The 18,020-nt window shown below is 44.8% G+C and overlaps 1 protein-coding gene across 3 annotated transcripts in view; it reads right to left on the reverse strand.

The window, feature by feature from the left end:
• Positions 1-10,506, reverse strand: part of MAEA (macrophage erythroblast attacher, E3 ubiquitin ligase) — a 47,016-nt gene extending 36,510 nt beyond the window's left edge. The window contains exons 1-2 of one of the 3 annotated variants that reach the window (XM_042871420.1): positions 10,273-10,358; positions 3,426-3,520 (exon numbers count right to left, since the gene is read on the reverse strand). Coding sequence is in view for 2 of the 3 variants with exons in the window: in XM_042871418.1 (XP_042727352.1) it covers positions 10,273-10,341 (69 nt within the window). In the remaining variant the exon portion in view is untranslated. The other 2 variants (XM_042871419.1, XM_042871418.1) reach the window with 2 other exon arrangements.
• Between the last annotated feature and the right edge of the window lie 7,514 nt (positions 10,507-18,020).

The following is an 18,020-nucleotide window of genomic DNA, read 5'->3' on the forward strand; positions in this document are numbered from 1 at the left end:
AGAAAAGCATCGAGCTGAAAGTGTGCCTTAGCAACAAAGGACAGTAAAGCCTCAGCAGTAAATGCTGCCACCGTCTCCACTTGCCAGGTTTTCTCCCGAACCTTTCAACTCCTGTACCAAGCAACTGGTCAGGGCAGGGGAGTTGGATGCATAGAACACTAAGTAGACTTAAGGAAAGGAGAAAATGACACTGCAAAGCTGTTACCACCTCTCTGAAACATCATGGCAAACAAAGAAAGTCCTCAGTGACTACAGAAGGGCACATTTATTGCATCTCTTCCAAAAGAGAGAACGTGGAAAACGTGGTCTTTTAGTTTCTTTGCAGCCAGACTAGAGAGATGCAGGCTGAATGAGTGGAATATAATCTGGGTTTGAGACTGACTGGACAGCCAGGCTCAAACAACAATGATCAGTGATTGAAAATCCACCTGATGACTTACAGTATCTGACTCTCCCAAGGACTGCTATCAGCTCCCATATAAACGTCTTCATCACTGATCTGCATAATAGGACAGAATCCACAGGCTCACAGAGGACAACAAACAGCCAAAGTGCTCAGTAATGCTGGATGGTAGAGCTGATATAAGAAAAAGTCTGACAAGCTGGAGAAATGCACTAAAAGCTTCATGAAATTCAATAAGTCAAAAACCAGAGCTCTGCACCTTGCACAACAGTTCCATAGATGAGCAGAGGCTGCAGAGTAACTGGCTGGCACTACCTCCGAAGAAAATGATGCAGAGGTCCTGCTGGATGACAGGCAGGACTGGAATAAGCAACAGACTCCTGAGGCACAGAAAGTTTACCACATACTGGGCTGCATTAGCAACACTGAGGACAGAGGTTTGAGAGGAATGATTATTCTCTATGCTCAGAACTCCAGCATACTCATTCGGAATATTAAGGCTGTTTTTCAGGGCCCTTCACCATTCCATATAGATGAGTACAGCAGGAGGACATGAAATCAAGAGACTAAGAGAGGCAGACCTGTTTCACCTGTAGAAGAGAAGGCTACAGGAAGCAGGGAGGGGCACAGCCTGATAGCAGTCTTCTGCTACCTAAACATGAGTGACATAGATAAGAGCTTCCCAGACTTACAGTAAAGAGGAGGGAGGCACAGTTGACAAGTGTCATATGGAGATATGAGTGGCCACAGCAGGTGAGACCAGAAGTCCCTCTATAACTGTCCTTCATCTGACAGCATCAGCACTTGAAAAGGCAAGAATTTACTAATCCCAAATGGTCTCTTAAGACTATCTGAACAGGAGGTGGGAGTTTTATAGTACAAACACCACAGGTTATCACCCATGAGCTCTTCTGGTTGTTCTTGACCTGCAGAATTTCAGCAGTGCAACATCCTACAGTGAGGCATTTCACTGTTTCATGCACTGTGTGAAGAAACACTTGTTGGTTTTCATTTATCATTTACTAGCCTCATTTGAAACCATTCAGTTTGTTTGGAACAGAAAAGCACGTTCACCATCCCCATGACCCTCATGCTGTCTCTTGAGACTGAAGATGCTCTCCATTCTTTGAAGACAGCCGTCCACATCTCTACTCATTCTTACCCTTCTGTGGACATTTTCCAGCTTCACTGCATCTTTCTTCAAGATGAGCCAAGGAAGAAAGTCATTCTAAGAATGATACCATGCATTTTTACCACTACAAAAAAATCAGTCTCTTAATTTTTCTCCCTTTCTAAACACTTAACTTGATCTTGTGGACTGTTCACAGAACATTCGCTATAACCCTTAAATCTCACTAAGCAATAATGAACACTTCAGAATCTTTTATTTTACATATAAAATCATTTTTCCTCGCACAATCTCAAACAACTGTAACAAACACTTACCTACACTCAATTTCACTTATTTTAATACCTCTACCATCTCTTGTCCAATGCCTCACACTTAGTTTGCATCTATAATGCTATAATTACCTCTGTATCATCAGGGAAATGGAATCAACTCAGTACTTGTTCTGTTCCAAGCTGTTCAAGGCAAATATCAGCAGTTCTAGCAGAGACTAGAGCAGAACACTAATATTAACTTTATTCTGTGCAAGGCTGGCTACTAAACCTTGATGTTTATTTGCTCTCTTCTGCCCAATTACCAATCCAGTTAAAAGCTTCTTCCTTTCAAGAGTTCCTGGTAAGCGATACCTACTAAAAGCATTCTAGAATACTAATTAGCAAAGTGTCATTTCCCCCCCCCCCCCAACTTCTACCTTTATTTTTAAAAGATTACAGAAACCCAGGATTTTTGCATGGGCTGACTCTCATTTTTTGGCCCTATTAACTAATAGGGAGCTACTCTATTAGGACCTTAGGACCATTAGGACTTAGGAGCTGCTTCATTAGGAAGAATAGTTTCTGCTCATCAATAAGCTGCTGGATGGAAGGGGAAATCAATTACACTTACAACTCACAAAAATTTCCTTAAGGAAGCAGAATCATTGAAACACATCCTTCTACTTTGTCACAGCTGTCCCAAAAAAAACAAAACAAAACACCTCAGTACTTCAGGAAGAAGTGTGTCAAATGCATTTAGTAGAGAGTTTCCAGAAAGCCATGGATACAGGATTGTATGAAAAAAAATCTAAGTCAGAGTAGAAATGAGCCTTTATCCCCCCCTCAAGTCCTGAGCCTTTGAACTCCAGTTCTCAAACTGTTCTGCTCACATCCTACAGACTGAATTCCTTCTTCACTTGAACTGATTCAAGCCTGAAGAGTTCCACATAATAGCAGAAATTAAAACCAACCAATCTGCCTGACCAGAACATTAAAAAGATCATTCCTATTCCACAGTGATTGCATATAAAAACTACTTAAATTACAGCTATCATTCAACTACTGGAAATTATACAGCAAGAATGATACTTCAAAAACGTCATCACAATGGAAGGAAGAATTACGTGGAAGCACTTCCAAATGAAAGAGTGAAAGCCACCAATCGATCTCTAGCCTTCAGCTAACAGGGATTTTCTAAGGTTTATTTTCTAAAAACAAACTTGTTTTTCCACAAAAAAACTAAGCACAGACAACATCTTCTACATAGGTTTAAAATTTTTGTAGAAGAATAATCCATTCCTCTATTTGATGGAAAGATAATCAGGTCCAGCTTGATAGCAGTACTAACTCATGCAGAGAACTTTAGCTATAAATCCCAACTTTAGTGATGTCTGTATGAATCATCCTCTTTTAACATTAATGCCTCCCAGCTGAAAGCAAGTAAAACTTCTGGCCACAAAGAGTGAATTGTGTAAGTACAGAAAGACCTACACAGCGTATCTCTTCCAGTGAACCCAGCCTTGGGCAGGAAGGAATTTGCAACGGATTTTTAAAACTCTTTTCAGGTACATCAAGTTGGGTAACTGGTGGGAAGGACAAAGAAAAGGAAGATTCAAGAAAAATAAAATAAGAGTCCTACCAGATTAGATGGGGGAAACCATTACAGAGCCATGCTCTCCTTTCAAGGGTCAGAAAAGTGACGTGCTTCCTCTCAACTGTGTTAGCTTATAACACCTGCAAAGCACCAGAGGGTTGTATGAATTTATACATCTTTAAGTCAACCCAACAGAAGATTTTCTGTGGTATAAAAATATATCTTTTTCAAATGCAGTGTACTGTGCTTGTGTATGAAATTAAGTCAAGCCATAGATAAGTAGGGAAAAGAAAGCAAGGCTGATTAAATGATCTCAAACAAAAGCAAACAAACACAGAAGCAAAGCCAACTTAGTCTTTACTAACTTAACTTTATGCAAGGGGAAAGAGAAGGAACAGGAACATGGAAGAGAAAAGAATCATCATCTCCTAAAGCTTGGAAATAAGCAACATCAGAAGGAGGTAAACAGAGTGAGGAAATACTTTTGAGCTTTAAGATGCTTCCTTGATACCGAATTCCTTCACCTTGCTTACCATCAACAAAAATTATTACATGTGGTGCCATTTCAAACATGAAGCAGAGAACACTAAACTGTAGCAAGTTCCCAGTTGAGCCAACAGCACATAAACATTTCTATGCAGAATCACTGAAACTCTTAATGTTTTTTTTTTTTCTTTTTATTTCTTCCTCCAGCTCTTAGATAATTCTAGAGCTGAATTGGCATCATTATTTCTAACTCAACTCATCCAAAATGTAAATTATATCATCACTTATTCACAGAATGAATTATTCTGATTCATAGCTCTTATCAATCCCTTTATTATCCCTTGTAGTGATATTTCTTTCTGTTTCTAGGCAAAATTAGAAAATTAAAAGAAAATTAAAAGTACTATTAAAAGTAGAGAAGTAACATATATCCAAAATGAGAAGCTTGGAATAATGGCTAGACTTCGGCTGAATTAGGTACAAGTGTGAATATGAATTCTTAAAGATACGGATCAAAAGAGAAAAAATAATTTTGCAATCCTTAAATGCAGCTGTAGATCATTTGGATTTTTTTTAGAAATATTTAAAAAAAATTTTTTTTGCAGTATAAAACCAAATAGTTCTCAGTTAAAAGTGCCAAAGAAAACATCACCACAATATTTGAAGCTGCTACTTCAAAACGCTAAAGAGTTAACAGTGAAAGATCTTAGACTGCTCCTCTGCTACACATTTATTAAAAAGCAGCAATTATCCCAAACATTATCCACTTGTACAAACTGCTAGTAGTGTATATCAGTAACTGTTCATTAATATATGTAAGCAGCTTTTGTTTAAGATCTCCAATAAATTCAAGCAAATGCTTTACGAAGCTGCAGTATGGTCAGCCAGAACCGACCTGCATCCCAATGCAAGGTTGACAGCCACGTGCAGAGTCCTGCCTCAAGCCACACTACGGGCACAGACTTCCCACAACACTGGTTTACAGCCGCTACCTTAAACCACACCTCATAGGAATGCTCTTTGCTCTCCTCCTTTTAGGAGGGGAAATGAAGCATTCCTCCCTGCCTAGAGCAGCAGCCAACTGGATAAGATCATACAGCAGATCCACACCGTAAGCAAGTTCCTTTCTCTGGTTAAATCCTCCTTTATACTCCAAACATTTGTTCATTTTAATTCAGCATCACCTGTTTAAATAAAAGCAGTTGCCACTGTCCTCCTCCACGTTTGCACAGCCATGAGCCTTTAGGCTGGAGATCCTCTCTTTGGCCTGACTGCTCCCAAAATAACCAACTCCAGCTGAAGAGACAGCACTGCACCTAACGTATAATTAAGGATTATTGGCTCAGCAGACCTCTATCAGGAAACACGAACAACCAAAGGTCTACTCAACAAGACTACCTGTGTTACTTCAGTGCTCACTGCAGCTTATACAAAGCAACACCCAGAGTGCTCAAAATCAAAGCTGAAGTGAACCAAGTGTGGGATGTGAAACAGTTCTATTATTGGGTACAATGATAAAGATATCCTGACAACAAAACCTTGGTTTACTGAAATAGGCAATAACATACATCAGATTGGATTAAGTAGCCACTGATACAGCATATTTCACATTCTGTATGAGCAAATACTTCTGTAGGGCGCATCTCAGGTTGTTCATTATGGGAGACCAAACACATAATGAAGGCAGCTTCTGAAGCTGACAAGGATTGATGGATTTTGCCAGTGAGCCCTTTTAAAAACACCCACCTGTGACAACTGCTTCCCTAAGCTTACGGGCTCTAAGGTGCACCGTCATGCTGCTTAATACAGGAACTACTGAAATGAAAGATGGAAGAGGAAAAGAGAATTGGCACTGGGTAGTCCCCAGCATCCAGTAAGGATTTATTCCTCCCACAGAAAGTTTCTTCTTACCATGACAGTTTCCAGCACCAAAACCAACAACATGTCTAGCTCATGGCTCCTTGCTGCCTTAACTGTGTTTTCCTCCTGCACTGATCACTTGCAAATGTATTTTACAGGGAGTGGACAGGGGTGGAAAAGAGACCAAATCCCACAGGAGCCAACTCCTACCCTCGCTGCTTTCCAAGGTTAAACTCCCCCTGCAGTCCCAATACCAGATTTCTCATTGAGCAGAAACACACTGCGCTGAGTGCAGCAGAGCAGCAGCACAAGGCGTCACGCCTGTTTGCTGGCATGCAAGCATGAGGTGTTGAAACAGGAAGTGCATGGTTCAGCAACATACTAATGCTTGGTATGGATATTTAATGCGTGCTGAGTGAGTCACAGCAGCCACTTTGAAGACAGATTTAGTGTGAGATACAAGCACTCACACCACATTAGCACAGAGCTCATTGACTACTATAGCCAGCTTCAGCCTTCCACCTGAGGAGCATTTCAGCCACTTACTGATCAACGACTGCCATGAATTTGCTGTGCAGATACACTGAAAGGGCACTAGGTATTCCAGCTGTATTACCTCTGTCCTCGTGTTGTCTGTACCTCTCTCACTGAGCAACTTCTGCTGTTGTACATTCAAAGCCAGACATGCACCACTGAATACTTCTGTCAAATTACAAAGCTATGATTAAAAAAATAAATTCCAATCGAGCGTATAAAGGTGGAAATAAACTTTTCTGCCTTAGCAGGAAAAAAAAGTCAACCAGAGCAATCTGCCATTTTCATTCAAGATTCCACATGGTGGTTCAGCGCGCACCTTCACAGTCTGCAGGTGATATAAAACTTGAAGCTGCTCATATGCCAGATGGTCATGCTGCTGCTCAGAGGGACCCCAAAGACTGGAGAAAAGGGCAAATAGAACCTCACAGAGTTCAGAGGGAAATGTCAAACCCTGCATTTGGGAACAAACCACCAAATGCAGCAGTACCTACTGGAGACAAACAGGTTGGAAAGCAGCTTTGCAGAGTAGAACCTGGAAGTCAGAGTGGACAAGCTGACTGTGCAACAGTAAGAGGCCTTTAGAGCAAAGAAGGCCAACAGCCCCCTGAGCTGTGTCGAGAGCAGCATGGCCAGCAGGGCAAGGAAGGTGAGCCTTCCCTTCCACATGAATTATGCTCATCTGGAATGCTGTAATCAGTTCTGGGCCTCCTCTATAGGAGGGACACAGCAGTGTGCACAGAAAAAGGCCACAGATTACCAACAGGTTGGAGCATCTCACATATGAAGGGAGGCTGAGAGAACAAGGACTGCTTAGCCTTGAGAAGAAAAGGCTCCTGCTAAACCAAATCCACGTGCACTACACCTGATGGGGACAGGAAAGAAGATGGAGACAGACTACATCTCATCAGTAAGACGAGAGATAAAGACAATAGGCACAAAATGGAAGACAGAACAACTCCATGTAAGCAATTTTTTTTGTTTTGTTTTAAATTCATAACAGAGGTCAAGCATTAGAACAGATTTGCCCATGGAGGCTGGAGGCTCCATCTTTGAGATTTTCAAGACCAGGTAGAACATGCCCTGAGCAACCTGCTCTAGCTGCCTCCACTTTGAGATCAGCCGGTTGGAGCGATGCTGTGAAGTCAGGACAGAAACAACATATGTTCTGTTATCTGTTCCCCTATTAAAAGATCAGGTAGACATGGTATTTCCTTGAGAAATCAACATCTTATTAAATCTGCTGCCAGTATTCCCCCAACACAGCTGCCAACAAAAGAAGCCAATCAGCAGCATCAAAATGATGCTCGAGAATTCCGTGCTTCCACAACTCCCATTTTGACCAGCTGTTTTTTCCTAAAGCAGATAGCTTTAAAAAACCACAGCTAACCCTAAACTGTTGCCAGTGAACAAGAATATCATGACATGACCATCCCCTTAAGATGGAAGACCTTACAGTTTGGGGTCCTATTCCATTTTGCTTGCTAGTTCAGTTTAGTGATTACTCTCACTGCTAAGGATACAGATGAACTATCGAGCTTCTTGTCATCACTTGTTTATTAGTGTTTCAGCAAAGAACCACAATAACAATGCTCGCATTCATTCATTTTTAAGTTGCCAGCCTTCATGTTCTATCCTCCAGCTGAAGCCTGCAAAACTCTTGATCAGCAGGCTTTCTCTGCGGGGGGGGGCACCCCCCTTAAAGATTCCACAGCACCTCGAATGAAGAATAGCTGGCAGCCTTCTTGTCCTTGACAAGGAGGAGGCACGCTGAGGAAATACTCAAGCATTATTTTATATGCTTAAATAACTTCTCTAGGTTCATCTGAAGAAGTCAGTTTACTCTTCCTCAGCTGAACTGCTGAAGAACAGCTGAAGCATTTCCACTTCTGCAGCTGCCACAATCCAGCAGTGGCAAAGGGATGTCCCTCTGCAGTTTTAAGCATTCTTCCACATGAAAGGCACTGTGTAGAACATACAGCAAATGCAGAGCTATTACACAACCACTGTCTAGTGATGTCGGCATGAAGAAGCTAGTGGGAGAAAACATGAAGGACATACATATAAGTCTGTAATCTTTTATATTTTCCTCACATCAGGGAAAAATCACCAGTATCCAAAACTCCAGAAGAAATATCTCAAGCCACTGCATTGGTGATCATAATTAAAAGCACAAATGACTGTGCATCATTTCACAAAACTGGAAATCAAATCCCCACAGGGGCTCAGTCCAGTGGAAACTTTTAGGCACCTGCCTGCCTCTTAGTAAACAAAGTGGAATTTGCTGTCAACATATTTCAGCAGACATGAGCCTTCTGTGATCGTCTCTGCCTGTCGCTTTTTCACCTTCACCACTAAATTGTTTTGATACATGACTCATGGTTAACAGCATTTAAGAGGTCATAAGAAAAGCTTTGAGCAGACATTACTAAGGCAGGTTTTTTAAGAAAAAAAAAAAAGAAAAAAGAAAAAAAAAAAAGCTACCAAGGATTAGAGAAACAACTCAGCAGTTGAATGGGTGCTGGGAAGGATCAATAAACACCAACCTCCCTAGGAAATTAAAAGGGCATCTCACTCTCTTACTGTTTAGCTTCCCAACATTACATACAACATTCCATCCTTCAATGTATATTTTTGTTCAGATTTGTCAAGAAAAAAACAGGCTTGGGAGAATGTAAGAATTAGTCCAACACATTCTCCAGCTTTTAAATGGTTGGCACCTTGACAATTCGTCTTAAGTCACAACCAAGAAAACAAGAACTCCCTGATCCTCACTGCCAGTAATTTTTCAGGAATGTAACAAGCAGAGCTGCGATAACAACTGGAATAAGTCTGAAATGCAGCTGTAAAACGATCTTCTTAACTTTAAGGGCCTTCACATTGCTGTGACCATGGAAAGTGCTAGAGTGCTCTCAAAATGCATTTTAGAAATCAAGATTGATAGTATCAGGGAAACAGTGATGGAAAGATGCCTCTCTCTGTAAAAAGAAAAGGGAATCAAGATTTCATTCTTCCACTTCTTGGAACTAAATTAAAAGCTGGGAGGGTGGGGAATGAGGATGTGCACAGGAAGAACACAGCCAAAAAGCCTGCAAAACAAACACTGCTCAAGGCACACAGTACTGACTGTGTGAAAGTGCAGTATGATCTCAGCATCACAAAGTTTAGCTGCAAACCACCTCCTATACACAAAAAGCTGCTGATGCACTGTCCTGGGAGATGCCCAAATCACTGTTCTGCACCACAGCTCCTTTCAACTGCCTCCCTCAGCCATACCTATTAATGTGGTACACCTCCTGCACACACCACCAGTGTCCAAACAAAGGTTTCCACTGATTCCTACAAGCATCACCACCCTTCCAGCTCAACCATTGCTGAAGCAATGACCTCAAGGCTCAGCCTTAAGTCCTTCAGTCCCTTCACCACACCGATGGCCAGAAGCCACCGTCCTTTAGACCCGCACAGCGCCTTCAGGAACACTCCATGCTCTCAGCACAGCTTTGCCTGACCGTAATTACATCGCACATATACCCCTACAGGCCTTTTTTTCACCCCCCTCCACTACATTCACTCCTTTTTTCGCGCGTTTTCCATCCTCGGGGAGGCAGGGAAGGCCGTTCTCCCACCCTCCTCCCTCCCCCCAGCACCCCCCGCACCACCCCACACTACCCGCCGGCCCCCCCCCCAGCCCCCCCCCCCCCCCCCCAGCCCTGCCTCCTCCCCACCCCGCAGCGCTCGGGGCCTGCCCCTTCTCCTCAGCGCCGTATTCCAGGCACGTCCCTCGCTCCACAGCGAGAAGCGGAGGAAGGGAGAAGCCGCGGTGGCTCCAGCCGGACGACAGGCGGGGGGGCGGCCGCGGGGAGCCCCACACACACGACGTGGACGGCGCGGTACTCCGAGAGGCGAAAGGGAGCCGGGGAAGCCCCACTAAGGCAGAGCCCTCCGCTCTCCTCAGTGCTCCCCAAGCTGGACGCGGGCGGCTCTGCCTTTCTCCTGTTTGCCGGGCACCCACCTTGAGAGTGGGGTATTCCTGCACCTTCAAAGTCATTGAGAGCTGAGCAGCTGATTCCTGCACCGCCATCTTGGATCGGGCACCAGCCTCCCTCCTCCTCCCCCGCCCTCCCCAGCGCGGAGCGGAGGCAGCTACCTACAGCGCGCGCAGCATGCCGGGCAATAAAGGCCTTCCTCCGCCCCATCACTCATGGAGACGGCGCGAACCAACACCGCTCGCTCTTGCCCGCCCACGCTGCTCCTCCTCCTCCCTCCCCCCCGCCGCCGCGCCGTGGTTCGCTCTGCGGAACGGTGGTGGCGGAAGAGCAATAGCGGGGCGAGAGGCACCAACCAATGAAGGCGGTCCTTTCACACGCTCCGTTTATGAGCTTTCATACCGCCTTAGCGCTTGAGAAGCCGCGCTTGATTGGATGGCGCTGTGGGAACGGGCGGGGTCGCCTAGAAACACGGACAAATCAAACGTCTGAGTTAAGGATTACGGCACAGGGATAGGCGGGATGTTTAGAGTTGATGGACATCGAACCGCCCAGTCAGTGTAGAAGAGGCGATCACATTACTCAATCAGAATCTGTCACAGATATGAGTAGGCGGGACCTAAAAGTAAATTTTGCCGGTGACTTGAAACGGCCGTTTTAACGCTCTCTCGAGGTGTCCGGGAAGGGGAGGGGAGGGACGAGGGGCGGAGCCCAGCAGGGGCGGGTGTTGACAGGCAGGAGCCCGGCCCAACAGTGTCCTGTCGCTCAGCTGACAGACAGGCGGCTGAGCGAATGGGAGGCGCGGCCAGAGATAAAGGGCGGGGCGGCATGCCCGTAGTGTGGCTCTGTGCATGTTGGCCGGGAGGGAAGGGAGGGGGCCGCCCTTAGTAAGTTCCGCGGGGTGGAGAGAGCGAGTGAGAGGCAGTGAGGCGGAGGCGGCGGGAAGAGGTTTAAATAGCGGAGACAGCGTGAGTCCCCCTTTCCTCAGTTCCCTCAGCCCGGCCCGGCCCGGGCTCACCCTTCCCAACCTCTCGCTGAAGGGGGGCGGCCCGGAGCGTCTCCCTCACGGCTACGGGGAGGCCCCGACCCGGCGCCGAGTTTTACCGGTGAGGGGCGGGAGCGGCTGCCTCGCTCGTCGCCTTTCCCCGGGGCAGGGCTGGGAGAGGGCGGCTCCGGCCGTCGGCTCCGCTGCGGCCGTTGGAGCCTGAGGGTGCCGCCTCCTCAACCCGGGACTTCGCACCGGGTTCGTGTTTCGGAGGCTCTTTCTCAATGGGTTCCTCTCAGCGCACCGCACGGGGCCGTTCCGCTTCCACGAGTCCCGGGAGCGGTCCCGATGAGGAGCGGCGGTTCCGCGAGCGCACGGAGCGCGCTGGGACGGCGCCGTGCGGGGTAAAGGCGCCGCTACAATAGCGGTCCTCTACTCGGTGGTACGCGGGATCGGCTGCGGCTCCGCACGGCGCTGCCCCTCCTCTCCCGTGACCCCGGCACGGCCCGCAGTCCGGGCGCGGAGCTCCGCAGGGCGACCCTGGGCTGTGCGGCCGGTGTAAAACCGGTGGCCGCCCGTGTGGGACGATGTTGTCGTGTTTTCCCTCGTTTCCCTAAGCTGTGTAGTTGTGGGATTGCCAGCGTGCGGGAGAACGGGCTGCTCTGAAAGTAATGCCTCCTGTTTTACCACGCCGGCCCACGACATCGGGGCGGATGTTGGTGGGATGTCAGCACGGGTTGAACCTTCCCACCGATATCCCGTTACAGTTCGTTACCGTGTGACAGATGGCAGCAGAGGGGCACCCTGACAAAATGGCGTCTGACATGGAAATGTTCATGAGCCAAAGGTGTGTCGTTGCATTCCTCTGTGTGGAAAATAATGGCACCCATTGATATTCACTGATGCTCGCTGAATGTTTATAGAGACCAAACAGTGGACGTGGGCACTCACCACCTCTTTGTGCTGCATTTCAGCTCTGGCAACGGTGGTTCACCTCTGCTAGTTCAGGTTTTTGAGCATGGTGCACAGTCTCTTGTTCATACCTGGCAAAAATGCATAGCTAATGGTGGTGACTGCACTGAAAAACAGTGTTTCATAACTGAAATTTTGTGCTATCAAATAGTGCTTTGTTCTCTTTGTATCTGTTGTAGTTTCTGTTGGAATAAGTAGGAAACATTACTTTTGATGTGACCTATGCTTCTCTACAAAAGTTCTTTACGGAGGGAGTGGTGAGGTGTTGGAACAGGCTGCTCAGAGGTGCTGTGGATGCCCCGTCCCTGGAGGTGTTCAAGACCAGTTTGGACGGGGGCCCTAGACAGCCTGGTCTAGCATTAAATGTGGAGGTTGGTGGCCCTGCATGTGGCAGGGGGTTGGAGATTCATGATCTTTGAGGTCCCTTCCAACTGTGGCCAATCTGTGACTCTGAAAGCAAGTTTCTTGATTTGAAAGAGAGAGCTGCTTTTCACAAATGTTTGTTGTTTAGAATGTTTGGTAGTGTTCTTCGTTTCCAGTGGATGTGGGCCCAGTTGTATTTTCCTCACCCATAGGCTGGTGGTAATTAAAAAGAGACATGTGAAGTTGTGTTGCTGTGTGTTAGATTCTCTTCAGGTTTTGACTGCAAACTATTTGCTCGTGTTCACTCTCAGCTCTCCTGATGCTGACCATAATCAGCAAATGTATGCCTGAACATAACATAACATGCCAAGCACATGCCAGGTGCAAGGGCTTTGTTTAAAAGGTTTATTAGTAAATCCATTTGTAGTCGTTACACCTGGGATTAATGCTCATGTCCAGGCATGATCTTGGGGCCGGATTCTGCAGGAGGGTTGGTGTAAGGATGGCTCTGACTCCAGCAATGCTCTATGCAGGGAATGGTTTATGTGAGCTTGTCAAACTGAAAACTTAGCTCAGTTGTTGCTGAATTTAGGAACGTAATGGTATGGCATTCTTCCTGTTGTTCCAGTCTGCTTTAAATATTCTGTAAGCTAATATTTACAAGGAAATCTGCTGTTTAATATTCTATATCACTGATGTTACTCAACAGCTTTTCAACAGAACTGGGTGCACTTTTAACTCTTCAGATCCCTGTGTGATATGTGCAGGCACTGAAGAAGGGAGTCTTCCTGTGTAATTAGCCCAGCTGTGTATATATTTGTCTAAAAATCTGATTCACACAGATTTTTCATACGTGATGTCCTCAGTGGTCCTTTTTGTTAATACAGTAGTTGATGTAACGTAACACAAATGTTCTATGGATAAAGGCTGTGTGCTCAGGCTGGACCTGTCTTTAAGTTTGAGAATTACTGGTGATAGTTTGTCAGGCATTAGTAGCCAAAGTTAAAGGGCTTGCGTCGTGGAACAGATGGCCAAGTAACCATCATGTCAGAGAAAGCAGCATGTATTCCGTGTATTCTTAGTTTAACACAAGAGGGAGCATGTCTAATCTTTAACCTTTAAATATTGCAACTTCGGAGAGGAAGCTTTAATTGTTGAGTGTCAACTAATTTATGTTCTAGGCTCCATGTACAAATATTGATACAACCTATTCATATTTCTGGCATGTTTTCAACTTTAGGTTCTAGCTGTTGATTTATAGTACAAATGCTGGCCTGGTAAATGTGGAGATGAGAACTAAGCTAATGATCTTTTGAGCTTGTTAAAATCTGTAGCTTCCTGCTGAATTTAACAAAATATTTATGGTTGTTTCTATTCGTGGATATGGTTATTCATATACGGAGGTTGTACTTTGTTCGTTAATATTAGGTTAATAAATGTCTTCTGCTTAACGTACCATACAAAGTTATCAAGCCCAGATTTAATTAAATTAAGTTCATTTTAATTGCCAGTATGGCTTTGCTTTTACAGGTCTTGTAAATTCTACTACTCTGTTCATAAATAAGAAACACAAATTTGGAACCATTAAGAAGGTTTACATACTGCATCTTGTTTATTTTTCTCTGTCCCCTAGTGGTGTAAATGGAATAAAAATCAGTTTCCATTTTGTATTTCTTGGCATTGTCCAGTTGAATCATAATCTGTTAATGCTTGTTCTTGTTTAGCATCTTACCAGTATATTAGCTGTTAATTACAATTAAGCAGAGCATACAGAATCCTCCAGCCTTGTTTGAAGATGTCTTAGAGGCATTTCCAGTTGTTTTCCACTTTGCATTGATAGCCTCCATAGCAAGGTGGCAGAAGGGAATGTGCATCTCTGTCTTTTCTCTCTTTAGCACACAAAGCTGCTGTAGGGATTGGGTGTAAGGATTAGGTAGGACGGGGTGTTGCCACATAGGCAAGGAAGAGTTGTCTTTCCTCTGTGTAGACAGGTAGTTATGGTGCTGTCCATGTTATAATGTGGAAGTGGAAGCCTCTGCTTTGTTCTTCTGGTGAGTTAAGATGTGTATGAGATAATTAGGACCTCACCTTTCACATTAATCTCTCTGAAGAATGGAAGTTCAATGTTATGTATTTTTTTTTTACCATCTTCTGCATACATAACAAGGTGTTAATGGAAGTAGTTTGCCTTCAAAATATGCCCAGCAGCTCATTTGTGTTAGTAGGACAGAAATGTGAGGTGACCGATGCTATTTTCAGGTACCTTCAGATATTCAGGAGTTGTTACGATTTTTAGGAGATCTATGAGGATTTGGGAAATAAGTTCTTGGAGTATTTTTAGAGCTACTTATTGGGAAAACTGTTGCTGTGTTGAGTTATTCACAGCAACAGAGCATTTGTAAGGGGTTCCTCCACATGGATGGGTACAGTTTCATTTCATGTAATAGATATGAAACAGAGCTGCAGAATCAGAAACTCACAGAGAGCAGGGAGCCTTCTTTCTATGAACAAGTGTTGATCTGCTCAGTTCTGTGAGGATAAATGGGCAAAAAGCACACTTGGGTTTCTTGCCCAACTGTTTTCATCTGTTTTACATTTTTACATTAAATGCACAATTTTACCTTAAAATAAACAACTGATGTGCAGATCAAACACATTGTTTTCTTATTTTAGCATGACTGTGAGGACACTTGGCTTATCAGAGGAAGATGCGGGTGTGCTCAGCAAGCAGCTGAGGCTCCAACATTGCCTGGATGGATGGGAACCAAACCCTCAGCAGAGGTTGTGGGCAGCCCAGCAGTGTGAGCAGGCCGTGACAATTAGCAGGGATGGAGGAATTATTCCCTGCTTCCAAATTTCGGGTGTTAAAGGATCTGTGAATTTACTTTGATTTAAATATGTGTATATAGAGATGGAGGGGGCTGAAGTACACCACGTAGATAAAACGCTTGTGAAATTTCATTTTTAAAACAGCCCTATTTGCATTAAAAAACAACAACAACAACAACATTTGGGATGTGCTGCTCTGGTGGAAGTGCTCAGCCTGCTGTGCTCCTGTAACTTTGTGAGTGATGTGGGTGGGTGGGTTCGCGTGCACAGGGAGGGGGCTCACCTTGAAGCCCCCGTTGTAGCCGGCAGCACTTCGTTACAGCTCTGAGTCGCAGCCCCTGAGAAGTGGGGGGGCTGAGGAAGAAAGTGCTGACACAGCCCTAACTACGGAGCAGTGCCCTTCGTGCTGCTGCAGCGATTGTCCAGGCTGCGTTGTCTGCTTTCCTGTCATTGTGCCTCGCGTTCTTTTAATTCAGGGCATTTTTTAACTTTGTGAAAGTTTGCCATTATTTAAAGCCCGGAGCGGGTGGGAAGAGCAGAGCGGCGAGGCTGGAGGAGCGGGGACTTGTTCATCTCAGCCTGATCTTGTCAGTAACAGCCGAGCAGAGGGAGAGGGAGAGCAACTCCGGCTGGGGCAGCGCTCCAAAGGTTTGTCTGTTGTTTTTCTGCCGAAATTCCGCCTCGGTAGCGAAGCGTTCGGTATGCGGAGCGTTGCTCGCGATCCGCGGGTTCTGTAGTTGCGAATATGTGTGCGTTTCGGGGGCTGCTTGCCAAAGAGAAGCTTTGCCTCCTTGTGTGTGTGTATGTGTGTGTGTGTATGTGTGTGTGTGTGTGTCGGGGAGAGCGAGTGTGTTACGGTCGGGAAACGCTGAAGAAGAAGAAACCCTGTTGGTTCTCCATGCAAATGACCGCTTTGGTTGTAACAAAAGCCTTGATGTTGGGCTTGGAAAAATGATCTGACAGTGTAACAACCCCAGGCCACTTTCGCCATGTTTTTGTTTATTCATGTTTCATTCCGTTTGCCGTCGCTATCGCCCAGATGTTCCCGATTTCCCCGTTTTTTACACCTTTGTGCCTTTTTGGAGTTAGCAAGGAAATGTGTGCAAGAATGTTAACAAAACGGCGAGGTGTTGCAGATGTTTATACTTTAGTTCTTGCGCTCGCTGATCCTGGCAGAGGGATACCGTGCATATGAAGGAACGTAAGAAGCATCTGCTTTAACTGCCGAGCTTGTAATTTCCAAATGTGCCCATTGTAACTTGAATATTCGCATAAACAGATGAAGTGAGCACGTTCCCGGTGCGGTGGGGCCAGTCCAGAGCTCGTTTGTTTCCTAGGGAGGGGGAAAAAAAAGGCAGCGAGTAAGAACGAGGAAAGGAATATCTGTGACACACCATGTATGCTCCTAGATAAACTCCTGCCATCTCGGAGTGCCTTTAAATATTTGAACAGCTTCTGTTAAGTCAAATAAAATTGGTTACCATGAGAGACAAAAAGTGTAATGGAATAGTTGGGCACACGGATGAAAACCTGAATGTAAAATTGCTTCAGAACCATTCCAAGAATTGAATTAGGCTGAAAATCTTTTTAATAACAGTCATAGTAACACGTTTAAAGGTTGGAGCTTCTGAGATCCTGGAAAACAACACAGTACAGAAGCAGCAGAGGTGGATGGCATGTTCTTTTGCGGTTGCATAAATCAAAATGTAATCGTCTACTAATGATATTAAAATCAATCTGTTTTTAGGATTTTATGCTTGTTGAGTGTATCAAAGCATACACAAATAAAAATCTTTAATCTTAAAGGACAATGATTCAATGTCCGGAGCCAGTGGTTAAATCAGATGTGGTAACTATGGTGAGAGGTAAAGTTACTTAGCTTCTCACAGACCGTGCATATGTGGATTTCTTTTTTGTATAATGGAGATTAAGGAGAAAAGGATTAGAGAATCTACAGAGAAATTTTGAGCAGGAAACCTGTAGCCTTGCTCTGGGAATTAGCACAGAGGAGGCTTTTAGAACAGAGGCAGGATGGAAGTAAACACTCCTGTAATATATATTGATGATAATTCTAGAAAGGAATCTTTCTGCTTGGGAATATCAACAGCAGCTCACGCAGGAATGAAATCAATCCTCTCCACATGAAAACAATCCTCCTACTCCAAGAAAAACAAATAATCAAAACCCAGCATAGATCTTTACCAAGTGACAGCATAAAATCAGGTGAAGTCTGATATTCTGAATTAACTCATTTTTAGGCTATTGCAGAATAAAGCAGTATTGATTATTTGGACTGCACAGCACTCCTATTTTTCATCCCTCAGTGATATGTATTTAGGGATTCTCTGAGAAACTTCAAAAATGGCGGTCGTACGAAGTGGGAAAACTAAATCAGAGTTGAGTATTTTAGCCAGTAAATATTGGGGGAGTTTGGACTGCAGCCGGAGAGACTCTGACCTTGTTTCTGGTTTTCCTTGAGTTGAGAGGGTGCAGCATTAGCACGGGCTTTTCAGGGAGGAATTTGAGATTATGCTGATCAGCTCAGGGGGTTGTGGGTAGGATCGCCGTGCCTGCCTGTAAGTGGTGCGTTCTGAGAATTTCTTGGGTTACAAATGAATAGCTATT

The sequence above is a fragment of the Lagopus leucura genome, unplaced genomic scaffold (assembly GCF_019238085.1).
Source record: "Lagopus leucura isolate 7727_CA_CO unplaced genomic scaffold, USGS_WTPT01 Super-Scaffold_100004, whole genome shotgun sequence".
Classification (NCBI taxonomy): domain Eukaryota; kingdom Metazoa; phylum Chordata; class Aves; order Galliformes; family Phasianidae; genus Lagopus; species Lagopus leucura.